The sequence below is a fragment of the Haliotis rubra genome, unplaced genomic scaffold (assembly GCF_003918875.1).
Source record: "Haliotis rubra isolate DU_JTF1 unplaced genomic scaffold, ASM391887v1 Scf195, whole genome shotgun sequence".
In the NCBI taxonomy this organism is placed as follows: Eukaryota; Metazoa; Mollusca; class Gastropoda; order Lepetellida; family Haliotidae; genus Haliotis; species Haliotis rubra.
In genome coordinates this window covers 149,573-177,281 of record NW_025765947.1, presented here as the reverse complement: position 1 = coordinate 177,281, position 27,709 = coordinate 149,573, and the positions used below count along the sequence as shown (strand labels likewise).

The 27,709-nt window shown below is 39.1% G+C and overlaps 1 protein-coding gene across 1 annotated transcript in view; it reads left to right on the top strand.

Moving 5' to 3' along the window:
- Positions 1-27,709, top strand: part of LOC124274836 (EF-hand calcium-binding domain-containing protein 6-like) — a 67,430-nt gene that overhangs the window by 24,641 nt on the left and 15,080 nt on the right. Inside the window, exons 11-21 of the mRNA XM_046710199.1 lie at positions 734-844; positions 1,195-1,315; positions 2,135-2,305; positions 4,087-4,161; positions 5,267-5,427; positions 6,220-6,387; positions 10,277-10,448; positions 11,707-11,961; positions 12,940-13,175; positions 14,619-14,715; positions 15,253-15,374. Of these exons, the coding sequence (XP_046566155.1) occupies positions 734-844; positions 1,195-1,315; positions 2,135-2,305; positions 4,087-4,161; positions 5,267-5,427; positions 6,220-6,387; positions 10,277-10,448; positions 11,707-11,961; positions 12,940-13,175; positions 14,619-14,715; positions 15,253-15,374 (1,689 nt within the window). The remainder of the gene's footprint in view (positions 1-733; positions 845-1,194; positions 1,316-2,134; positions 2,306-4,086; positions 4,162-5,266; positions 5,428-6,219; positions 6,388-10,276; positions 10,449-11,706; positions 11,962-12,939; positions 13,176-14,618; positions 14,716-15,252; positions 15,375-27,709) is intronic.

The following is a 27,709-nucleotide window of genomic DNA, read 5'->3' as shown; positions in this document are numbered from 1 at the left end:
GTAAGAGGCGACTAATGAGATCGGGTGGTGAGGCTTGCTGAGTTGGTTGTCATCGTATCCCAATTGCGTAGATCGCTGCTCATGACGTTGATCACTGGATTGTCTTGTTCAGATGCAGTTATTTACAGACCACCACAATATAGCTGGAATATTGCAGAGCCAGGGATGGAAATAACTTTAAAATTGCTAGTGTACTCCGGTACGGTGGCATATGTAAAATCACTTGCCCTGATAATTTTTCCTCTATACCGTCCGTTTTCTTGTTGATTTTTTAAATAAACAACATAATTAATATTTCCACCCCTGAGAGCGCAATGTTAAACAACAAACAAAACAAATAAAACAAACCTAAGATCAATACGAGACAAACCTGACTGCCCAACAGCATGAGGAATATAAACCAATATGGATCGTCTATTTAAATTGGTTTGACTTCATTGTCAAAATGACTGCTATGAACATCTTTTATTGGTAGTTTTACTAATGTTTGTTTGTGTAGGAAAACTCAATCCACATGTCAAAATACAGTGTTATGGTAAAGATCCAACTGAAACAACATGGTGTAGTATCATTTAAATTTATTAATTTAATGAAGTGCTAGGGTGATTATTATTCACCATTTACAACTTTCTGTTAAGTTCATTTTTGTGAGTTGTCTAAATATTTGGTGGTTCATACCTAGAATTAGAAGGCCTGACTGAATGATTTGACCTCGGATGTTGTCAATTTCAAGGTGCGGTGTAAAAGGAAGCCACAAGATATCCTGGGAAGCCTTCTTGGAAAAGTTCCAGAATCCATGGATGGTTGGAAATGGACAGACATTGCCCATCAAACCTAATCACAAGTGAGATTGATTGTACTTATACTGGACAGTGAGTTTACTTTTTTAAGATACCTTGAATGCCATTTTATCTCTGCAGTTGTGGATGACAGCTAGAGTCTTGAGTCTTGAAATTTTGTCTTCATAGAAATCAGAAACACCACGTCCTATTTCTTTTTAAACACTGACAACATATCAGCTTTTCAGTGTATCATATTTCAGGATGATTGTCTCCAGGTAGTCAGAGGGTTGACGCCATTTTCTGTTGTCCTCTGCAGTGATATTGCTGGAATATTGCTAAAAGCTTTTAGTCGGTCCCAAAACTAAAACTCACTCACTCACTCAAGGTAGTCAGACATTCATTGGGTGTTTAGGTTCTTCCCCATCATGGAGACCCAGAAGATGATGGAGGCAGACGACATCTGGTACCAGCTGTACCGCCACGTCCAGAGTAACTATTCCTCCTTCAAGAGTGCCTTCCTTGAATTTGATGTTGTAAGTTTATGATTGTATCATGTTTAAATTGAATAGAATTTGTACAACAAACAACTATTTTGCTATCTATTTACTGTATGTTTCAGTATATAGGCAAGACTACAGAGTTTTACACACTTTTAAAAATGGGAGTCATTTTCAATATTTGGGAGTCATGGAAATTTTAATATTTCTTTGTGTTAATCACTCTCAGTATGTAACTGTATATGTCACACCAACAAATGAAACTACAGCATTGTTCAATTCAAACAGCCAGGATTACTGTCTCCTCTGAGTTCTCTGGAACAAGCTGACAGCGCTGTAAAAGTCAAACTATTATCGAACAATATCATTTTTTGCTTATCAAATCAATTTTATTGAACTGAATAAAACTTGCATCACGCAATGATAATATACTCGTATGATAATATTTTGAGAGTCGTTTACAAAATTGTTGCGTCAAATATGCAGGAATCACGCGTCATGTAAAACCCTGAGGCTACACATAACCATTGATTCCATTGTTTAATGACTTACTAAAGTCACGTATACCCAAGTATTTCAGGATAGGTTGGCAGGTGTGTATTTATTAAACAAAGGGATTCAAGTTTTAAGCTGAACCCGACAAGCCTGTATTGGTCGTACAAGTTGACTTAAAGGTGGTACTTCCCTCTGGTAGGTTTCAAGGTTGTAGTAGTCTGACTATTTCTAGGTCTCCGATACAGTAGCCATTGCAAGGGGCATTCTGCATGATAGCTAAGGGAAACTGGTCCCTGACTGTATTGACATTGAAATGTGTTGAAATCTGTTTACTGTACATACAAATTTGTTCATCTACAGAATCGAAATGGGCGGATCACGCGGAAAGAGCTGCGTCGTATCATTGAGAAGTTTGCGTTCCGCTTGGATGAAGAACAGTTCAGGAAAATGATGGTGACGCTAGATCCTCACCATAGCAACAGCATATCCTACCACAAGTTCCTTGACTTCTTTGAGGAAAAGGAAACCAAGGTGACAATTTGTAGAAAAAAAATCAAAATGGCAGACGGACAGGTTTATCCGGTAATTTAGGCCCAAACCATACATACATTTGGCAAAAGTAAATAATTACTGAGTAAAACGTCATATCTGTGATTCACTAGTATATTTACTGCCCATCGTCGACAGGTTTTAATCTTCAAAATGTTTTCTCTTTATATTGTATAAATTATTTCGCACGATATGGTTGAGATATTGCCGATGCGACGTTAAATGTTAACTCACTCACTCATTGAGTAAAACGGAGTATAGTTTAGTATTAATTAATGTTACTTTTATTCATACCTTATACGGCGATCTTGTGAAAGATATCTACTCAATGATTTTACAATATGGATATTTAAGAGATAAACATACTGTGCTGGGAAATCAGATGAATGTTAACAGAATTGATAGTCTCTAAATTTCACTTGGAACCGAACGCGTCGTAGTCCAATAACAGCAGTCGGATGAAGATTTCAGTTGTCGGTGGCTGAGTCAGATGAGTTGTAAAACAGTCAGATCTTTGTTGTTTTCTAAAAATTGACCGGAAGGCGAGGTTTCCGGATATCTGGGGTCCGGGTGTCCGAGGTCTCACTGTATTTTGGACATATTAATAAAATATGGGGTTCATCTTCTGTGTAATCAAGGCCATCAGCATGACAAAAGAGGCAGAGACGTTCAATATACAGGGTGTATGTATGACGGCCACATTCCACTGAGAGTCTGAAGTTACAGCACCGAAACTGAGTTATGATTTTGCGTTGATTGGTAGCAGTTCACTGGTTAAATATGGTCAGAATGGACTGACTTGTAACCTCTGTCAATCTGTGATGTTTATTTGCAACTTTACTGGGCGGTCAGACTTGGTGATTTGGTTGAGTGAGTGAGTGAGTGTAGGTTTACGACGCACTCAGCAATAGTCCAGCTATATGGCAGCGGTGATTTGGTTGAGGGATTTTCATCACACCAAGACAAGGGTTGCTGATCATAATATCACTGGATTGTCTGGTCTGAGGTATGCTTGGCAGAAGCAGAATGTGTTTATAGGAATTTTAGTCTTATTAGGAATTTTGCCAGTCAATGGGTTCATGATATGTTTTCCACCTTCTACCCGCACCCAGGAATAAGTAGATGATATGTTTTCCACCCTTCTACCCACCAACCCCAGGAATAAGGGTTGATGATATGTTTTCCACCTTCTACCCACCAACCCCAGGAATAAGTAGATGATATGTTTTCCACCTTCTACCCACCAACCCCAGGAATAAGTAGATGATATGTTTTCCACCTTCTACCCACCAACCCCAGGAATAAGTAGATGATATGTTTTCCACCTTCTACCCACCAACCCCAGGAATAAGTAGATATATGTTTTCCACCTTCTACCCACCAACCCCAGGAAAAAGTAGATGCTCCTTAACTCTTGCCCAAGCCTCTGTGAGTCTTAAGTGGCTGGCGACTGACGGGATCAGGTGGTCAAGCTCGCTGACTTGGTTGACACATGTCATCGTATCCCAAATGCGTAGATCAATGCTCATGCCGTTGATCACTGGATTGTCTGGTCAAGAATTGATGTACAGATCATCACCATATAGCTGGAATATTGCTGAGAGCTGCATAAACAACAAACCAACCAACCAAATCTTAAGTGACTGTCCTCTAAGCCACTTAAAGTGAAAGTGTGAATGAATGTTTTTATCTGTAACATGAATATTTTGTTAATGTTTAAATTGAATATATCATACAATTCCTGAATGTATTTCTGTTTTCAGGAAGGCCACAAGTGGTTAAACTCTTGTCACAGAGTTAATGAGCAACAGCAACCAGCAATAATGGCATGGGAGACTGTAAGTGTGTTTGTATATGACTATATATAGTTTAGCAGAAAACCTTTTGTAACAGTGTTTGGTCACTTTACTCAAAAACTACAAGTACAATCATTTTCTAATTAGGCATGATGCATTATAATTGTTCTACTAAAATATTGACACAGTTCACTATTTGTTACGAGGGAGGAGTGCAGAGAGAGGTGTGCGAGAAATGCTCAGCACAGGTAAATGAATCAATAGCACACCTGGCAGTTCCTCTCTCTGCACTCCTCCCTCATAACAAATAGCGAACTGTGTCAATATTTTAATGATAATTTGTTAAACAACTTTTTTATTATTAAATCATAATTCATGAAATTAAAAAATTACAATAGAACAATTATAATGCTTCATGCCAAATTAGAAAACAATTGTACTTGTAGTTTTTGAGTAAAGTGACCAAACACTGTTACGAAAAGTTTTCTTCCAGACTATGTGTATGACTCTATCATCTGGCTGAGTGTTGTCTGGGAGTGCCACCATCACATATACGTCATATTTATCACATTCCTGTGTTTGTTGTTAAATCACATGTTTTAAAAAAAAATTCTACTGTAATGTTATTGACAGTTCATTGTCAATGTAGAATCCTTTTGGAAGCCCATCATTTTGTTATCTTGATTATATGAAATCAAATAAACCATGATTTCCTACATTAATTTTCCGCAAGATGAAAGTTAGATGTTAGGCTTCACTCAGAATGATTCGACTTACTGAGCAGTGTTAAAGATTTTCACCAAAGTAGATTAAACACAAGAAGCCCCTTCTCCACTGTGAATTTTTTTGTTACTTTTTTATCACTTTATGAAAGTAACGCTTTTAAGACAATAATCATGACAGATAATTTCGAGATATTTAGATCTATTTTTAATCAACAACAAACCAAAACCAAGTGGAAATTATATGCCTTGCAGTAATAAATTTGCATGTTATTAATTTTGAAACATGTAAGGGTTATCTGCATGAAATTGACGACTGCATGGCTTTGCATAATTTTCTGTTTCTACTGACAAAGTTCACTGCAAATTGTTTTCTTTTTAACACTTTATGTTGCATGAGCACAAACTGTGGATGTTTATTACAGATAGAAGATTTATTACGGGAAAAGATCACTGAGCACTGGAAGACTGTAGCCGAGGCAATAATATATTATGACCACAGAGCGGAGGGAGTTATCTCCCCTGTCAACTTGAAACGAGTTATAGATCATTATGTTTTACCCGTGTCTGAGGAACACTTCCAACAGTGAGTGCTTGTGATGATTTTGTGTCATGTCTTTTGTCTTGCACTTCTAATTGTAATTGATGCATGATGAATAATTGTCTTGACATTTTTAAGCCCATGTGTCTTGTGTAAGTTCCTGTTTGTATACAGGTTCCATTGCATGATGTGAAATTGTATGGTTTATGCATTATGTTTGACCATGGAATGAAAATTAAATGTTTTTAGTTAAAGATGTTTGATATTTTGAGTGTCAACACAAAACTGGTAAATATTATTCCTGTGAGGTAAAGAAAACCTAACACATAGCATGAAGACTCATACTCGTCCATTTGAGAAAATGACATCTATATTTGCAAAACTTCAGTAAAGATCCATGTCGGAATTAGGTCTTTAGCAACCCATGCTTGTCTTGAGAGGTGTCTAACAGGATGGGGTGGTCCAACTTGATGAGTTTCTTTGTGAATATCATTATGTTGCTGGAAATGTCATTCGCTGGATTGTTAGGTCCAGACTCAATTGTTCACAGTCTAGTGTTGTATAGCTGGTATAAAACAATATGCAGTTGAAACATTGGACAAAATGTAAGACAGCAATCCCTGCTTAAGTTTAACCTTGAGGATGAGATGAAGAAATTTATATGAACATATTTGTTTCTTTGAAATGTCAGAAATTGCGTGTCCACAATAAAACAGTGACTCTCCACATACAATGTTATGTAGTCAAACTGATATTTGTGCTTAGTTCTTGAATAAAAGTCGTTAAAATGGGATAAGAAAGAAGATGGAATTTGACTTTATTCACTTTGTTGGTCAGTCTGTTGAGTCGCTGTGAAAGTCGGTCAGATGGAATGGTCAGCTATGTGGAGTTCCTGCAGGGCCTGGACATCGACATCATCCCCGGCGACATCAACGGCCTCAGCACACAGATCAACGACAGCAGTGAACTCACAGAGTTTCAGCGCCAAGAAGGGCAGAGAGCAAGGTGAGCCATCTTCAGCAGCTGAACTGGGGTCGGTGGGGTAGCCTAGTGGTTAAGGCGTTCGCTCGTAACGCCGAAAACCCGGGTTCGATTCCCCACATGGGCACAATGTGTTAAGTCCATTTCTGGTGTCCCCCGCCATGATATTGCTGGAATATTGCTAAAAGCGGCGTAAAACTAAATTCACTCACTCACTCACTCAGCAGCTGAACTAAGGATGAGCTGGTGCACTAAGTCGTTCATTTACGATTTTGTGATCACAGATTTACAGACAGAATATAACAGACATACTGCACAAGTATTTCAAAGTGTTGAGGTTGGTTTGCACAAGTATTTCAAAGTGTTGAGGTTGATTTGCAATTGTAAGTTTCTGGTATAGTGAAATATGTGGTATATTTTCTAAAACAAGCAGTCACACAGGCCAAACACCTTGTTTCATTGCAGGTGTTTGATACATGACACATTTTGTTGCTGTATCTACTGTACAGGACACATTTTGTTGCTGTATCTACTGTAGGACACATTTTGTTGCTGTATCTACTGGAGGACACATTTTGTTGCTGTATCTAATCAGGACACATTTTGTTGCTGTATCTACTGTAGGACACATTTTGTTGCTTAATCTACTGGAGGACACATTTTGTTGCTGTATCTAATCAGGACACATTTTGTTGCTGTATCTAATACAGGACACATTTTGTTGCTGTATCTAATGTAGGACACATTTTGTTGCTGTATCTAATGTAGGACACATTTGTTGCTGTATCTAATGCAGGACACATTTTGTTGCTGTATCTAATGCAGGACACATTTTGTTGCTGTATCTAATGTAGGACACATTTTGTTGCTGTATCTAATGTAGGACACATTTTGTTGCTGTATCTAATGCAGGACACATTTTGTTGCTGTATCTAATGCAGGACACATTTCGTTGCTGTATCTAATGCAGGACACATTTTGTTGCTGTATCTAATGCAGGACACATTTTGTTGCTGTATCTAATGTAGGACACATTTTGTTGCTGTATCTAATGTTGGACACATTTTGTTGCTGTATCTAATGCAGGACACATTTTGTTGCTGTATCTAATGTAGGACACATTTTGTTGCTGTATCTAATGTGGGACACATTTTGTTGCTGTATCTAATGTAGGACACATTTTGTTGCTGTATCTAATGTTCAGGACACATTTTGTTGCTGTATCTAATGTAGGACACATTTTGTTGCTGTATCTAATGTGGGACACATTTTGTTGCTGTATCTAATGCAGGACACATGTTGCTGTATCTAATGCAGGACACATTTTGTTGCTGTATCTAATGTGGGACACATTTTGTTGCTGTATCTACTGTAGGACACATTTTGTTGCTGTATCTAATGTAGGACACATTTTGTTGCTGTATCTAATGGGGACACATTTTGTTGCTGTATCTAATGCAGGACACATTTCGTTGCTGTATCTACTGTAGGACACATTTTGTTGCTGTATCTAATGTAGGACACATTTTGTTGCTGTATCTAATGCAGGACACATTTTGTTGCTGTATCTAATGCAGGACACATTTTGTTGCTGTATCTAATGTAGGACACATTTTGTTGCTGTATCTAATGTAGGACACATTTTGTTGCTGTATCTAATGTAGGACACATTTTGCTGCTGTATCTAATGCAGGACACATTTTGTTGCTGTATCTAATGCAGGACACATTTTGTTGCTGTATCTAATGTAGGACACATTTTGTTGCTGTATCTAATGTAGGACACATTTTGTTGTATCTAATGTAGGACACATTTTGTTGCTGTATCTAATGTACAGGACACATTTTGTTGCTGTATCTAATCAGGACACATTTTGTTGCTGGATTTAATGCAGGACACATTTTGTTCCTGGATCTAATGCAGGACACATTTTGTTGTATCTAATGTAGGACACATTTTGTTGCTGTATCTAATGTGGGACACATTTTGTTGCTGTATCTAATGTAGGACACATTTTGTTGCTGTATCTAATGTGGGACACAGTTTGTTGCTGTATCTAATGGAGGACACATTTTGTCGCTGTATCTAATGCAGGACACATTTTGTTGCTGTATCTAATGCAGGACACATTTTGTTGCTGTATCTAATGTAGGACACATTTTGTTGCTGTATCTAATGTAGGACACATTTTGTTGCTGTATCTAATCAGGACACATTTTGTTGCTGTATCTAATACAGGACACATTTTGTTGCTGTATCTAATGTAGGACACATTTTGTTGCTGTATCTAATGTTGGACACATTTTGTTGCTGTATCTAATGCAGGACACATTTTGTTGCTGTATCTAATGTAGGACACATTTTGTTGCTGTATCTAATGTAGGACACATTTTGTTGCTGTATCTAATGTTCAGGACACATTTTGTTGCTGTATCTAATGTAGGACACATTTTGTTGCTGTATCTAATGTAGGACACATTTTGTTGCTGTATCTAATGCAGGACACATTTTGTTGCTGTATCTAATGTAGGACACATTTTGTTGCTGTATCTAATGTAGGACACATTTTGTTGCTGTATCTACTGTAGGACACATTTTGTTGCTGTATCTAATGTAGGACACATTTTGTTGCTGTATCTAATGTGGGACACATTTTGTTGCTGGATTTAATGCAGGACACATTTCGTTGCTGTATCTACTGTAGGACACATTTTGTTGCTGTATCTAATGTAGGACACATTTTGTTGCTGTATCTAATGCAGGACGCATTTTGTTGCTGTATCTAATGCAGGACACATTTTGTTGCTGTATCTAATGTAGGACACATTTTGCTGCTGTATCTAATGCAGGACACATTTTGTTGCTGTATCTAATGCAGGACACATTTTGTTGCTGTATCTAATGTAGGACACATTTTGTTGCTGTATCTAATGTAGGACACATTTTGTTGCTGTATCTAATGCAGGACACATTTTGTTGCTGTATCTAATGCAGGACACATTTTGTTGCTGTATCTAATGTGGGACACATTTTGTTGCTGTATCTAATGGAGGACACATTTTGTTGTATCTAATGTAGGACACATTTTGTTGCTGTATCTAATGTACAGGACACATTTTGTTGCTGTATCTAATGTAGGACACATTTTGTTGCTGTATCTAATGTAGTACACATTTTGTTGTATCTAATGTAGGACACATTTTGTTGCTGTATCTAATGTACAGGACACATTTTGTTGCTGTATCTAATCAGGACACATTTTGTTGCTGGATTTAATGCAGGACACATTTTGTTCCTGGATCTAATGCAGGACACATTTTGTTGTATCTAATGTAGGACACATTTTGTTGCTGTATCTAATGTGGGACACATTTTGTTGCTGTATCTAATGTAGGACACATTTTGTTGCTGTATCTAATGTGGGACACAGTTTGTTGCTGTATCTAATGGAGGACACATTTTGTTGCTGTATCTAATGCAGGACACATTTTGTTGCTGTATCTAATGCAGGACACATTTTGTTGCTGTATCTAATGTAGGACACATTTTGTTGCTGTATCTAATGTAGGACACATTTTGTTGTATCTAATGTAGGACACATTTTGTTGCTGTATCTAATGTACAGGACACATTTTGTTGCTGTATCTAATCAGGACACATTTTGTTGCTGGATTTAATGCAGGACACATTTTGTTGCTGGATCTAATGCAGGACACATTTTGTTGTATCTAATGTTGGACACATTTTGTTGCTGTATCTAATGTGGGACACATTTTGTTGCTGTATCTAATGTAGGACACATTTTCTTGCTGTATCTAATGTGGGACACAGTTTGTTGCTGTATCTAATGGAGGACACATTTTGTCAGCTGTGTGTGGTTGTTGACATCTGATGAATGATTCATGTGTTACAGACAGCAAATGGCTGAAGTTCACGCCTTTAACAGAACCGGCACCATGTCAGCAGAAGAGGTCATCACAAGACTCAAGGACAGACTGAGTCAGCACCATGCTGGTGTCAGGAAGGCCTTCCTCAACTTTGACAAGAGAGGCAGGGGAAGAATATCCAAGAAGGTTTTCCGACAGGTACACTATTCTTTTATAATATCAATAAAGACCCTTGTATGCAATGCACCTGTTCAACTGTTATCCCTAAGTACAGCTGAGAGGGTTGCCGTCAGCACGGGTAGAACAGATGTGCACTCCAGGTACGTTTCTGTAAACAGAAACGTATCCTAGCCAAAATCTGAATGCAGAAACATACCCTAGGACGAGTCCATTCTGCATTGTGCTGTTTTGTTTTGTTGTATTAGATGCATTTGATTATGATATATAAGAAACAAAGTAAGAAATATTTCATGATGCACCATACCATTCACAAGCAGGCAACAGAAACAATTACAGTTTCGGTTTGGGGTTGCGGAAATCTGGATTCGTCCGTCGTTAAGGGTACGGGGTATGTTTCTGTATCTTGACTTTGTTTAAGGTACAATTCTGTGTACAAAAACATACCTGGGGTACATACCTGTAGTACCTGTGCCGACAATGGCCCCTTCAGCCTCATTACACCACAGGTTGGATCAGTTTCTTTTATGTATTTTCCACATGACTTTGTGGGTATGTGTTGATAATAGAATGGAAACATTTCCCAAACATTGTGACATTGTGCCTTAACTCAGTACCAGCAGCTTATTTATTTTGTAATTTTTGTATTCTGGGTAGAAGTACTTACTTTCAGAATATTCAGAAAACTGAACATAGAGAAATTTAGCTTGATCATAATTTTGTAGATAAATTAAATCACGCACTGACAAAAATTCTTTCTGGTGTTAATAACCTTTGGAATAGTGGTGACTTACTTAAATTCAGGTTATTCAGGATAGTGAAAACAATTAGGAGATAAACATAAATATTTTTAGGTGATAAAAATTGGCCAACACATGTGTTTATCGACATTGTAAACACAAAAGTAAACCAAAAGATCCACACACGTTTTGTGTCTGCACTCATTGACATCGAGTATGGGTACAGCAGTGAAATGTCATCAGCCGGCCGTTTCGGCTGTCTCCCATGGTAGCATCTGGAACTGCTCATTTGTGACATCATTCGGACTTTACGTCACAATATGATTTGAATGACATCACAGCTGATGACGTAGCAATACAATGGTGTGAGCGATGTTTGTACGTATTAATACGCAGCGATTTTCCGGGAATCGAATACCATTCGATCATGTTTTTCAACCAATCAGATTAAAGAACACAGTGACTTTTGGTTTACAATGAAATTTAGCTTGTTCATAATTTAACAAATAATTAAAATCTTTCAAAATATATATTTTCAGGTGTTAATAACCTTTGGAATAGTGATGACAGATGAGCAGTTCAATGTCCTTGTGTCCAAGTTGGACTTCCACGGAGGCTTCATGAGCTACTCCGACTTCCTGGCCAGTTTTGATGACCCCCGTCCAGGCGGTGCCGGACAGGACATGATGCGGACAGACAACCACCATGTGAACCCCATCAGAGGAGATGAGTATGGCATGAGTGCTCTTGAGGTGGAGTCCAAACTCAGGGCAAAACTCAGAGAAAACTTTGCAGTAAGTAAAGCTGAGTTTAGTTTGTCTTTTGTCAGTGCCAGTATGTTTTTCTACAAGCTATTTATTTTGCAATCATTTTGATTGCTGAAGCAAAGAAAATCTATTTTTGGGCTATGAATCATCTAAAACTGGTCTATTAAAACCACATCTCTGGCTATGATTTATCATCTAAAACTGGTTCCCACTGGAAATATCTTTTTTGCCACACTGTACACAGAATGACTTACAGTTTAGTATTTTACTGTCGAGAAAGATAAGAACCACATCTCTCCTCCTCCTTATACCCGTGGATGTGAAAATGGTACTTGTTGGTCCCTGCCTGGCTTCCGGCAAACAGCAGGTAGAGTCTGAAGCGGGCTGCAGGGTATTTTAGCACTCTAAAACCAGTGAGTTTGAGCAATATTCTGGGCATATCACACATGGTTGACACCTCACCTCCTTCCCTTATATGACCGAGTTCTGCCAGTAGTGGTTAAAATGTTTTTAGGGTCTAACATTAGCATGAAAAATATGTTGATGAAAAAAGGTCATAATAAAAAATTGCCTTATTTCCATCCAAATTTAAAAAAATTAAGCATGAGATAAACGTTTTTAAACAACCCTTCATGGAAACTGTGTACATTTTGAGACTCACATAAAGCTGGAATATCATGACATAAAGAAGTAAGGGAACACAAATAGTGAGTTTCTTCATACAAACATTAAGATTCTGTGAAACAGGGTGTTTGCTTGTTTTGATGAAAATCTAATCAGTTTTTTTCAAGGCCAAATACACTGAGAGAAACAAATAAAGGGGAACACAGGGAAATTCAAGTGTTCCTTTAATATTTTCCAGTTTTCATCACCAGCTTTGAACAGTGCTGTCAGAGGGAATCTGAGAATAAATAAAGGAGCAATGCTAAGAAGTGGGGTTCCCTTATTTGTTTCACTCAGTATATATCAGTTTTAAACCTGTATCACAATGTCTGCCATGTGTAGGATTTGAGGGGAGCCTTCTACAAGTTTGATGACAACCACACTGGCAGTCTGAGGAAGAACAACTTCCGGCGCATGTTGGATGCGTTCATGTTGGTGATGACAGATGAGGAGTTTGAGAAGTTGTGTAGCAGGATGGGCATCTCAAAGGACAGTCGCATCACCTACCAGGAATTCCTGGACAGGTTTGAAGTCCGGGATACAATAGATGGACATCAGTGGCTTAACTCTGTACACATGTAAGTTCTTCCTTCAGAAACTCTGTTTAACTCTGTACACATGTAAGTCATGCTTAACTCAGTACACATATAAGTGCTTCCTTCAGAAATTCATTCTTAACTCTGTACACATGTAAGTGCTTCCTTCAGAAACTCTGTTTAACTCTGTACACATGTAAGTTCTTCCTTCAGAAACTCTGTTTAACTCTGTACACATGTAAGTCATGTTTAACTCTGTACACATGTAAGTGCTTTCTTCAGAAATTCACTCTTAACTCTGTACACATGTAAGTGCTTCCTTCAGAAACTCTGTTTAACTCTGTACACATGTAAGTCATGCTTAACTCTGTACACATATAAGTGCTTCCTTCAGAAATTCACTCTTAACTCTGTACACATGTAAGTGCTTCCTTTAGAAACTCACACTTAACTCTGTACACATGTAAGTGCTTTCTTCAGAAACTCACACTTAACTCTGTACACATGTAAGTCATATTTAACTCTGTACACATGTAAGTCATGTTTAACTCTGTACACATGTAAGTGCTTTCTTCAGAAACTCACACTTAACTCTGTACACATGTAAGTGTTTAACAGAAACTCTGTAACTAAGTCATGTTTACACATGTAAGTCATGTTTAACACTGTAAACATGTAAGTGCTTCCTTCAGAAACTCACAACTTAACTCTGTACACATGTAAGTGTAAACATGTAGGTGCTTCTTCAGAAACTCACACTTAACTCTGTACACATGTAAGTCATGTTTAACTCTGTACACATGTAAGTGCTTTCTTCAGAAACTCACACTTAACTCTGTATACATGTAAGTCATATTTAACTCTGTACACATGTAAGTCATGTTTAACTCTGTACACATGTAAGTGCTTTCTTCAGAAATTCACACTTAACTCTGTATACATGTATGTGCTTCCTTCAAAGCATCAGGGTTATCCCTGTAGACGTGTGTGTGCTTCTTTAAGAAACACACACTTTACTCTGTAGACACGGAAGTGTTTTCTTCGAAAACCTAACTCTGTAGACATAAGTGGTTCTTTCAGAAATTCACACTTAATTTTGTACTTACATCCATCCTCTGAAACTCACACTTAACTTTTTAGACATAAAAGTGCCCCTTTCATAAACTTGTGCTTAATTTAGTAAACATGTAATTGTTTCTCCCAAAAACACACACACTGTAACTGGTTCAATAACTTGTAAACAAACCAAAGATCACATAATTATAGCGTACTGTAAATCTATATACTGAAAGAAACTTCAGTACTTCGACCTCATTTTTGATTGCCTTTAAGCAATGAAATTGTGAGTGTTTGCTGTTGGAACTACGGTGTAACTGTACCATTTTATTAGTGTCAGCATTTCATGCAAACAGGCTACTGACAATAGTGCATGCCTTTTACAGTGGAGACTTTGTGAGTTTTAAGCTATCTGGTCCATGATTACAGGTACAATAATGTCCTTCCACCTAAGGCCTTCACAGCAGAGGAAGCTCACGAGATGCTGAAGGTCAAGGTCCATCGACAATGGAGTGATCTTGCTGATGTAAGCTGTGTTTCATTAACTTGTGTTCTATAATGGCCAAAGACATACAATGTCCTATGTAGAAACTAGAAATGGTTGAGTGAGTGGTTTCAGCACTGCTTTGAACAGCATTTCAGTTACATAATGGCATGTCAGTATAATGTAGGATTAAAGCCATATGTTTATAATGTATGTGTCTGGCATTTAACACTTTATTTGGATATTATGTTGCTTGAAATTGGGATATGTTACATATTAAACACACACAGCGACATATATGCTCACATACTGACTCACACACACGTACACACACACATGTGCACATGCACGCACACAGTGGTATGGAACACAATTTCACCTCACCAAAGTTGTATTGAAATTAAATTCATGATGAGATGAAAGATGTCACAGAAAATATTGTCCAAACATTGGTGGACTGGCTTCATGGTATTTTGGACAGAGCCTCTGCTGGGTGAGCAGACGGGCACATCATATCATTGTTTTTACCCTGCCTCGCACATAAAAGGGGCTAAGTATTTCTGTGTTTCTCTTCCTCAGGCATTCCTCAAAATGGACAAGAAGACAGGGAAGGGGCTGATCCGGCGCCAGCATCTCAGAGAAGTCCTCTACAAGTTTGTCATGCCCATGACCAGTGAGGAGTTCAAAAAACTCTGGGCAAGGTGGGTCAGTATGGGTTGCCAGGCAACCACATTCAGCGAGTGAATTTGCAGCTTTTGTTTGTTCCATGCCACACTCACCAATATTCCTGCTATATGACGGTGGTCTGTAAATAGTCAAGTGATTAAGCATCTATCCACACACTAAAGATACAATGGGATTCTGCAAGTCGACTGGGTCTTCACAGATAGCGAGTGAGTTTAGTTTTACACCGCTTTTAGCAATATTCCAGCAATATCACAGTGGAGGACACAAGAAAGGGCTTCACACATTGTACCCATGTGGGGAATTGAACCTGGTCTTCAACATGAAAGGTGAATGCTTTAACCACTAGGCTACCCCACCACCATCCTTGATAGATAGGACCGCCTCCGTGGTGTAGTGGTTAGAGCGTCCGTCCGGAGAGCGGAAGGTCACGGGTTCAACCCCTCACCTCGTCATACCAAAAGACGTTAAAATATGGTACTTGTTGGTCCCTGCCTGGCTCTCGGCATTAATGGGTACAACAAGGACTGGTCGGCTCGGAGTCAGTATAATGTGTCTGAGTGGGGTATTTATGCTTCACTGCCGCATGGTATCTCAGTGGGCTAGCACTATAAAACCAGCTTAAGTCTGACCTAGTACAAGCAGCCGCACATACACATACACACACATGCACGTCGTCATATGAGCGAAATATTCTCAAGCACGACGTAAAACCAAATTTCACCTCACCTCACCTTGATAGATAGGATTGTCACAGCACTATATGGGTTCTTCCCACACTGCATATAGTAAAACTTGATCAAATACTCCAAAGTTGTCAGTATAATAATTTTTCCTTATCTGACTCATGCTCTTTTGCTTGTCTTCTTCTTCTTGCGAACATAGTGGAACACTTCTGTATCTCCCTAATTGAAGCTCCCTTCAATGTAAAATCACTAATTAGTACTCAGCGCGAGAGTTACCTCCCTTCCACAAGCGCGGGAACAAAGCGCCACTCCTCCACCATGTGCCTCACTCTCCTTCTTAGCCCAGTGAGCTGGGCATTGCGGTAGAGCGCCTGTGTCTCCGACACACTATATCCTTTGATTATATTTAGTTAGGTTACCTCATTATAGACATCTATAGAGGTTTAGCTAGTATCCTTCAACAATTATATATTGATATTTAGTCGTGTTTCTACTGTTTATTCCGCGGGCCGCGTGTTTGTTGCAGTTACGTTCTACGTTGCAGTTCGCGGTACTAATTTATCCTTTTCTACCTTTAATAAATAATTACTTTATTTGGGACAACGCGCAGCAGATGGGTCGCGTATGCAGAGTCTAGCCATGACTGATACACCTGAAACCCTCGCCAGTCTACTGCTGTTGGTAGACCCCTCTCCGTCTGGTGTTCGCTAGAGTGGTGGAGCGTGGGGCGTGAGTCCGCCGCCTCAAAGAGCGTCCTGCTTCCCCAGACATCCCATCGTCGCGAGCCGAAGACTAGAGGGTTTCTACTGCATCTCAACGCGCGACCTCTGAGGGAAAATCAACGAAGTCTACTTGAACTTTCTCAGCCAGATTGTTCCCGTGCCAGATTTGGGCCTGTATGATGATCAGCCGATCATCATACCTGATAATACATCGAAGAATGACCGATGTTCGACAACAGTGATGTCAGCGCCAGATCAACATGCAGCCTGATGTACCAGCAACGCTGATATTCTATGATCTTCCTGAGGGTCCCGTCGCTACCAACACTCAGCGCGACTTCGCACCCCCAGGGCAGCGTCGACCTCTGAGGGAAATCAACGAAGTCTACTGGGACTTTCTCAACCGAGATTGTTCCAGCCGCTGAACTGGGCCTCTACTCACGATGATCAGCCGATCATCATCCCGGCGTCGCATACAAGAAGCGACCGAGAGACAGCTACAGTGACATCAGCAGAGATCGCCATGCAGCCTGAGGTCTCTACACTGGCGTCAGGCGAGCGACTTCCCTGAGGGCCCGCCGCTAACATCGCAGAGAGGGCACCGACTAATTCGTCGCAGACCATCCCAGATGAACTGTTGCGGCAAATCATGATCATGATGGAGGGCCACTACAGACTGGGAAGCAGCCAGCCCAAGGCCTGAGCCTTAGCGAAGGTTCCAGCATGAGCGACACCCAGAGGCACCCCCATCAGCGTAACAGCCCGCAGCGAAGCCACAGCCGCCGAAGGAAGTCGCAGACCACCTCCACGAAGGGACCCAGATGTACAGCCCGAAGGCGGGGGATAGATCATCACCTGCCTCGGCTTCATCCTTAGATCTGGGACTCAGACCATCAGACCTCTCGGAAGCCTGTATGGTCAAATCGCCCGTTCCCCAGGACCCGGACGCCAGAGGAAGGCCTTCGCCAGCGAAGACACCTGACTACACAAAGGCTTAGCGAAGCTATCAACATTCTCCTCACAGGTCTCGAGAAGGTCAACCCATAGGCGCCAGATCACCAACCACGATCTCGGCGCCGTTAACGGCGCCGATCTCTTAGGTACATCCTGCGTCGATCGTCTCACAGGTCACCACACAAGTCTGCACACAAGTCTACAGTCAGGTCTCCCCGGCGTCACCCGACATAGAAATACACAGTCCACCATCAGAAGAGCAGCAACATCTCATCAGCGATGCTGGGATAGAAAATGATGGAGGCATCATTTTCTCAGGCGGCTGAGATCACGATGTGGATGGTAAACAACCTAGATCTCTCTTCACCTTCCAAAGGTGGCAGCTTCGAGCAGACATACCTGATAAAGGGGAAGGCGAGGCAGGCGCCATCACCTTACCTCCGATCGACTTCGATTGCTTTGCGCGGTGCCACAGTATGTGGACACAGCCTACCATAAAGCCATAACAGTTCAAGCGCCAGAGGCGTATGTTCTTAACATTAATAGATCTAGAGCGATCAATGAGATTCTTATCACCGAGATTTCGTGACCACGACTTCGAGAGATGATAGGATGATCTACTCGGCTCTACTTATGCAGAACCAGCAAGAACCACACCCTGTATGAAGCTAAGCGGCTCATATATTGATCGAATTCTAGGCGGCTTCTAAGGAAGTCCCAGGCCACCTCAGCGAAGGGCTAGAGCCTCACCAGTTACAAAGGGGCGTCCGCGGAGGTGGTAGCTTCACCGACCCACATATTGCTGAGTCGCGGTAAAACAAAACACTCACTCACTCACTCCTGTTGAACACAGAGAGTGGATTCGCGAAACAAGCGCTCATATATTATATATATACTGATCGGGCTCTGACTCGATACCTTCGAAGGTCGCGAAGGCTAAGGTGGCTCCAAGTCTACCTCACACAGAAATCTAGAATGGATACTTCGAGGCTTGGCGAAGTCTCCGGCGATCCACCGAGGAATTCTCCTCCAAGGTCTCCATATATTAGCCACTTTCGTCATATATAGCTACTCGTCAGTCCGTTCAAGACATCGCGATAAGTTGTCTATCAACTGTATGCCATATGCGGAAGCCGTCTATAAGCCCTACGGCGAAGACAATTGCACAGGCTATTTACAACACAAAGCGTCGCTATATTAATTAATCAGCGGCGTTGCATAGATCTTCACAGAAATCAACCTTTCATTATAGATTGCTAGAATATGCAATCCCGGACTCTACGATCGATTATCTACATGCGTGACCATTACGCAGGATCTGCAGACAATTCAATGCTCGAAAATTGAACAGCAGCCTTGTTACAGAGATTATAACTCATAATTGTCAAAGTTTCTGAGAAGAAATATGTACAAGTTCAGCTTTAATTCTACAATTATGACGATACATTCATGTATACAGTCTACAAGCTGACAACTTGCAAGTTTATTGTACCTTTATATAAGGAAGTCGAGATTATATTCAAAACTGAAGTTACATTCCGACAGCCAGGAAAAATAACCTACCCAGCGTTAATATACAGAGCTGAGGTATTTGGCGGAGGTTTCAGCGTTTTACCTTAACCCTCGAAACGTGGTCACTTTCGGGGTAACCCGGAAGCTACGGTGAAGACCGGCGATTATGCTAATATCAACGGCGGCAAGATTTTATACAAGGTTTTTCCTGCTACACGGTGACATCACAGCGAATTATTCTACAGAATCAAAATGCCTTGTTCTGATTGGACCGGCGTTGGACAGCGACCTACGCATGAGAGGTCGATCTTAGTTCTCACAGTTCAAGACTTACGTTACAAGTGAAAACTATATATCAGTGAGCGAGCAAGCCTCCTTACAGTCCAGTTAATCTGAACCTTCATGATTGGGCTGCTTTCTTCAGATTAGAGACCTCCCCTGTCAAGTTAGGACGAGGGCACGGCAGTCAGGCAATTTTACATAAAGTTCAATGAGGACAGACACACGGGTTGTGCACCTACATCGTCAAGGACTTCTCAGCCCGAATAACCTAGGCGGACGGGATACAAGTGGATCTAAATCCACAAGCGTCTCAGACTACAGCTGAATTTCATAATCAAGCTACTAACACAACTAGATGGTTAGTAAACCTACTTAAACTTTCTGATTGGAGAATTAAAGCGGAGTTTCACCCTCCAACTTGAGGGATCTGAATATAGTGCTCCAACACCTCACAAGTGGGGTTTATGAACAACGCCTGGATGAAATATACTTGGACTCCATGATCTGATGATTCTATCCGCGATGGCCAGCAAGAGCACTGTAAATTTATCTCCCACGAAACAAACAGAAGGGAATAATGCAACAGATTATTTCCTCTATCATCAACTTTTCACATGAGAATGAAATCCTCATTACTATATCTCCGTTTGGATCAGAACTGTCATACTTACGTGCATACAAGGCCGGATGGACCCAATCCGACCCTCCATGAGCTTTTTAATACTCATGATATTAGAAGCTAACTTCTACAATTGATCTACACAATATTATTTGAAATAATGGAGGGGTTTAATTTCGAGATCCGATATGGTGGTTGCCAACCATTATCTGAGATATCATCACCCGAGGACGTCTCAGGTATCCACCAATTCGATCCCATGGTCCTCGCACAACAGTTGACAGTTCCTCGGAGAAGATAAGTCAATCTTACAGATTTTACTTATCTTATAACAGTACTAAATAGCTACATGCTATATAATTTGCTTAAGTTCTTTTTATCATCACACGTACTATGATTATTACATCATACAATATATAAGTTAACAACTCTACAGAGTTGCTTATTATATATTTACCTTAATTTAATTATATCTTCAGCATGAGTACTATACTCAGATTGTAAAAATATATAAGCTAACAAACTCTACAGAGTTTGGGGTTTATATCATGTCAGTATATTAGCTAACAAACTCTAAAGAGTTTTTGCTAATTGGCTTAAGATCTCATCATATCTTAAGCAATATAGTTTACATTATAACATGTATTAGCTAACAAACTCTACGGAGTTTTGCTATTATATGTAACTTAAGCTTATTCATATCTTAAAAGCGCAATACTATGTTTATATCATATAGGTATATTAGCTATCAAAACTCTAAAAGAGTTTTTGCTATTATATATTTGGCTTAAGTTTCATCATAATTTTAAGCTTTATGGTTACATTATAACTTGTATTAGCTAACAAACTCTCTACGGGTTTTGCTATTATTATATATGTAGCTTAAGTTTTCCTTCAAATCTTAAGCTCAATAATACTATGTTTATATCATATAAGTATATTAGCTAACAAACTCTGCGGAGTTTTGCTATTATATATATGTAGCCTTAAGGTTTCCTTCAAAGCTCAATACTATGTTTATATCATATAAGTATAGTAGCTAACAAACTCTCTGGTGTTTGCTATTATATATGTAACTTTAGGTTTCCTTCATAAACTCAATACTAGGTATATATCATATAAGTATTTTAGCTAACAAACTCTAAAGGGTTTTGCTATTATACAATTAGCTTAAGTTTCATCATATCTTAAGCAGTATGGTTACATTATAAAATGTATTAGCTAACAAAACTCTATGGAGTTTTGCTATTATATATATAGCTTAAGTTTAATTATATCTTAAGCTCAGTACTATGGTTATAACATAAAAGTATATTAGTTAATAAACTCTAAGGAGTTTTTGCTATATACATTTAGCTTAAGTCTAATCTTATCTTAAGCTTAGTACTATGGTTACATTATAAATCTATAAGCTAATAAACTCTACAGAGTTTGGCTATTATATATGTAGCTTAAGTTAATTATATCTTAAGCACAGTACTATACTCATATTTTAAAATATATTAGCTAACAAAGCTCTGCAGGTTTTGCTATTATAGAGGTAGCTAAAGCTTATTCATATATCAGTAAAGCTCAGCACTATGTCTATATCATATAAGTACATTAACTAACAAACTCTAAAAGAGTTTTGCTATTATATAATTAGCTTAAGTTTAATCATATCTTAAAAGCTTAGTACTATGTTTATATTTTTTAAGTAATTTAGCTAACAAACTCTAAGGAGTTTATACTAGCATATTAACAAGCTTAAGTCTATTAGTCTTAAGCATTGTATTAATGTTATAAATACTTTATCATAATAAAGTACATTGTAATAACCAACTATATGGCAGCTGATAGAAGTTAGCAGCAGGAAGTCATCAGTTCAGTACCTTTATGAAGTTCCCATAGGGTTATTACAATCATCACAGTTCAAATCACTAATTATTAAAATCCAAAGTATATATTCCCACCTCCCTTTCCGTCCTTGGATGCTACAAGCAAAAAGAGCATGAGTCAGGATAAGGGAAAATATGTAATTTTTAGAGTAAAATTGATATTTTATACTTATCCTGACTCATGAAATAAGCCCCTCCCATCCTCCCCACATAACACTTTGGATTTCCCTGTAAATTCAAATGTTGGGCTCAGTATATGAGGAGAGAGTGAGGCACATGGGTGGAGGTGGCCCTGGTTCAGCTTGTGGAAGGGAGGTAACTCGTGCTGAGTACTAATTAGTGATTTTTACATTGAAGGGAGCTTCAATTAGGGGAGATACAAGTGTTCCACTATGTTACTTAAGAAGAAGAAGACAAACAAAAAGAGCATGAGTCAGGATAAGTATAAAATATCAATTTTACTCTAAAAATTACCTTTTAGAAATTTGCACATTGCACTAACTAATCGTTTGTTTCTGAGGTACATATATATAATTTTGGATTCTGAAAGAAATTTTATATTAGCACTCAAAACTCTAAACTGTGATAACATGTTTTGAAAAAAAAAAATATCTTAAGCTGAAGATTTTGCTTTATGCTTCTGCTGGAAATGTTTAGTCTGGTAATTGTGTGTGTAGGTATGTTTAGTCTGAATTGTGTGTGTAGGTATGAGGAAGGAAATGTTTAGTCTGTGGTAATTGTGTGTGTAGGTATGATGAGGGAAGGAAATGTTTAGTCTGTAGTAATTGTGTGTGTAGGTATGATGAGGAGAAGGAAATGTTTAGTCTGTGGTAATTGTGTGTGTGTAGGTATGATGAGGAAGGAAATGTTTAGTCTGTGGTAATTGTGTGCAGGTATGATGAGGAAGGAAATGTTTAGTCTGGTAATTGTGTGTGTAGGTATGACGAGAGGAAGGAAATGTTTAGTCTAGGTAATTGTGTGTGCAGGGCATGATGAGGAAGGATATGTTTAGTCTGTGGTAATTGTGTGTGTAGGTATCATGAGGGAAGGAAAATGTTTAGTCTGGTAATTCTGTGTGTAGGTATGTACGAGAGGAAGGATATGTTTAGTCTAGTGGCATTGTGTGTGCAGGTATGATGAGGGAAGGATATGTTTAGTCTGTGGTAATTGTGTGTGTAGGTATGATGAGGAAGGATATGGCTTAGTCTGTGGTAATTGTGTGTGCAGGTATGATGAGGGAAGGATATGTTTAGTCTAGTAATTCTGTGTGTGCAGGTATGATGAGGAAGGATATGTTTTTAGTCTAGTAGTATTGTGTGTGTAGGTATGATGAGGGAAGGAAATGTTTAGTCTGTGGTAATTGTGTGTGTAGGTATGATGAGGAAGGATATGTTTAGTCTAGTAAATTGTGTGTGCAGGTATGATGAGGGAAGGAAATGTTTAGTCTGTAAGTAATTGTGTGTGTAGGTATGATGAGGAAGGAAATGTTTAGTCTAGTGGTAATTGTGTGTGTAGGTATCATGAGGGAAGGAAGGAAATGTTTAATGCTAAGTAATTCTGTGTGTAGGTATGACGAGGGAAGGATATGTTTAGTCTAGTGGTAATTGTGTGTGTGCAGGTATGATGAGGAAGGATATGTTTAGTCTGTGGTAATTGTGTGTATGCAGGTATGATGAGGAAGGATATGTTTAGTCTGTGGTAATTGTGTGTGTAGGTATCATGAGGAAGGAAATGTTTAGTCTAGTAATTCTGTGTGTAGGTATGACGAGGAAGGATATGTTTAGTCTGTGGTAATTGTGTGTGCAGGTATGATGAGGGAAGGATATGTTTAGTCTGTGGAAGTAATTGTGTGTGTAGGTATGATGAGGAAGGATATGTTTAGTCTGTGGTAATTGTGTGTGCAGGTATGATGAGGAAGGATATGTTTAGTCTGTGGTAATTGTGTGTGCAGGTATGATGAGGGAAGGATATGTTTGATCTGTGGTAATTGTGTGTAGTAGGTATGATGAGGAAGGAAATGTTTAGTCTGTAGTAATCTGTGTGTGGTGTAGGTATGATGAGGGAAGGATATGTTTAGTCTGTGTAGTGTGTGTGTAGGTATGATGAGGGAAGGAAATGTTTAGTCTGTGGTAATTGTGTGTGCAGGTATGATGAGGAAGGATATGTTTAGTCTGTGGTAATTGTGTGTGTAGGTATCATGAGGGAAGGAAATGTTTAGTCTGTGTGGTAATTCTGTGTGTAGGTATGACGAGGAAGGATATGTTTAGTCTGTAGTAATTGTGTGTGTGTAGGTATGATGAGGGAAGGATATGTTTAGTCTGTGGTAATTGTGTGTGCAGGTATGATGAGGAAAGGATATGTTTAGTCTGTGAAGTAATTGTGTATTACAGGTATGATGAGGGAAAGGATATGTTTAGTCTATGGTAATTGTGTGTATAGAGTATGATGAGGGAAGAAATGTTTAGTCTGTGGTAATTGTGTGTGTAGGGTATGATGAGGAAAGGATATGTTTAGTCTGTGGTAATTGTGTGTGCAGGTATTATGATGATTGAAGGATATCTTTAGTCATATGAAGTAATTGTGTGCAGGTATGACGAGGAAAAGGATATGTTTAGTCTGTGAGTAATTGTGTGTGTAGGTATGCCGAGGGAAGGGAAATGTTTAGTCTAGGTAATTCTGTGTGCAAGTATGATGAGGGAAGGATATGTTTAGTCTGTGGTAATTGTGTGTGCTAGGTATGATGAGGGAAGGATATGTTTAGTCTATGGTAATTGTGTGTGTGCAAGGTATGAGGCTTGAGGGAAGGATATGTTTAGTCTGTAGTAGTAGTGTGTGCAGAGTATGATGAGGAAGGATATATTTTAGTCTGTGGTAATTGTGTGTGTAGGTATGACAGAGGAAGGAAATGTTTAGTCTATGTAGTGTGTGTGTGTAGGTATGTGCCGAGGAAAGGATATGTTTAGTCTATGGTAATTGTGTGTGCAGGTATGATGAGGGAAGGATATCTTTAGTCTATGTGGTAGTGTGTGTGCAGGTATAGTGAGGAAGGATATGCTTTTAGTCTGTATTACAATTGTGTGTGTAGGAAATATATGTGAGGAAAGGAAATGTTTAGTCTAGTAATTGTGTGTGTAGGTATAAGCGAAGGAAAGGTTATGTTTAGTCTGTAGTAATTGTGTGCAGGTATGATGAGGGGAAGGATATCTTTAGTCTGTAGTAATTGTGTGTGTAGGTATGATGAGGGAAGGAAATGTTTAGTCTGAGAAGTAATTCTGTGTGTAGGTATGTGAGGGAAGGATATGTTTAGTCTGAAGTAATTCTGTGTGTAGGTATGGCCGAGGAAGGATATCTTTAGTCTATGTGGTAATTATATAGGTATGTGAGGAAAGGAAATGTTTAGTCTGTGGTAATTGTGTAGGTATAGCGTATAGAGGGAAGGGAAATGTTTAGTCTGTAGTAATTGTGCTAGGGTATGACGAGGAAAGGAAATGTTTTAGTCTGTGGTAGTAGTGTGTAGGTATGATGAGAGGAAGGAAATGTTTGAGTCTGTGGTAATTGTGTGTGCAGGTATGACGAGGAAGGAAATGTTTAGTCTGTGGTAATTGTGTGTGTAGAGTATGGCCGAGGAAGGAAATGTGTTTAGTCTATGAGGTCATTGTGTGTGTAGGTATGGCGAGGAAGGGGAAATGTTTAATCTATAGTAGTTGTGTAGAATATAGTGAGGAAGAAATGTTTAGTCTGTGCAGTGTGTGTGTAGGTATGTGAGGAAGGAAATATTTAGTCTGTAGTAATGTGTGTGTAGGTATGTGAGAAAGGAAATGTTTAGTCTGTGTAGTAATTGTGTAGAGTATATGCTTGAGGAAGAGGGAAATATTTAGTCTGTGGTGGTAGTGTGGGAGGTATGTGAAAAGAAATGTTTAGTCTGTGGTAGTGTGTGTGTAGAGTATGTGAGGAAAGGAAATGTTTAGTCTGTGGTAATTGTGTGTGTAGGTATGTGAGGAAGGAAATGTTTAGTCTGTGGTAGTGTGTGTGTGTAGGGTATTTAGGGAGGAGAAATGTTTATTCTGTGGTAATTGTGTGTGTAGGTATGACGAGGGAAGGGAAATGTTTAGTCTGTGGTAATTGTGTGTAGGTATGATGAGGGAAGGATATATTTAGTCTGTGTAGTAATTGTGTGTGTGTAGGTATTATGTGAGGAAGAGGAAAAGAAGTTTAGCCCTCTACAGTAATTGTGTGTGTAGGTATGGCTGAGGAAGGAAAATGTTTAGTCTGTGGTAATTGTGTGTGCAGGTATGATGAGGAAAGGATATGTTTTAGTCTGTGGTAATTGTGTGTGTAGGGTATGACGAGAAAGGGAAATATTTAGTCTATGAAGTAATTGTGTGTGCAGGTATGATGAGGAAGGATATGTTTTAGTCTGTGGTAATTGTGTGTGCAGGTATGATGAGGAAGGAAATGTTTAGTCTAGTAATTGTGTGTGTAGGTATGGCCGAGGAAGGATATGTTTAGTCTAGTAATTGTGTGTGCAGGGTATGATGAGGAAGGATATGTTTAGTCTGTGGTAATTGTGTGTGTAGGTATCATGAGGGAAGAAATGTTTAGTCTGGTAATTCTGTGTGTGTAGGTATGACGAGGGAAGGATATGTTTAGTCTATGGTAATTGTGTGTGCAGGTATGATGAGAGGGAAGGATATGTTTAGTCTGTGGTAATTGTGTGTGTGCTAGGTATGATGAGGGGAAGGATATGTTTAGTCTGTGTAGTAATTGTGTGTGTGCAAGGTATGATGAGGAAGGATATGTTTAGTCTGTATGGTAATTGTGTGTGCAGGTATGATGAGGAAGGATATCTTTAGTCTGTAGTAATTGTGTGTGTAGGTATGCTGAGGAAGGAAATGTTTAGTCTGTGGTAATTGTGTGTGTAGGTATGTGAGGAAGGAGAATGTTTAGTCTGTGTAATTGTGTGTGTGCAGGTATGATGAGGGAAGGATATATGTTTAGTCTGTGGTAATTGTGTGCAGGTATGGATGAGGAAGGATATGTTTTAGTCTGTGGTAATTGTGTGTGTAGGAGGATATGTGAGAGGAAGGAAATGTTTAGTCTGTAGTAATGTGTGTGTGTAGGTATGATGAGGAAGGATATGTTTAGTCTATGGTAATTCTGTGTATAGGCATGATGAGGAAGGAAATGTTTAGTCTAGTAGTAATTGTGTGTACAGGTTATGATGAGGAAGGATATATTTTAGTCTAGTAATTGTATGTGTGTAGGTATGGCCAAGGAAAGAAATGTTTAGTCTAGTAATTGTATGTGCAGGTATGATGAGGAAGGATATGTTTAGTCTGTTTTGTAATTGGTGTGTGTAGGTATCATGAGGAAGGAAAATGTTTAGTCTTGTAATTCTGTGTGTAGGCATGTGAGGAAGGATATGTTTAGTCTGTGGTAATTGTGTGTGCAGGTATGATGAGGGAAGGATATGTTTAGTCTGTGGTAATTGTGTGTGTAGGTATGATGAGGAAGGATATGTTTAGTCTGTGGTAATTGTGTGTGCAGGTATGATGAGGGAAGGATATGTTTAGTCTGTGGTAATTGTGTGTGTAGGTATGATGAGGGAAGGATATGTTTAGTCTGTGGTAATTGTGTGTGTAGGTATGATGAGGAAGGAAATGTTTAGTCTGTGGTAATTGTGTGTGTAGGTATGACTGA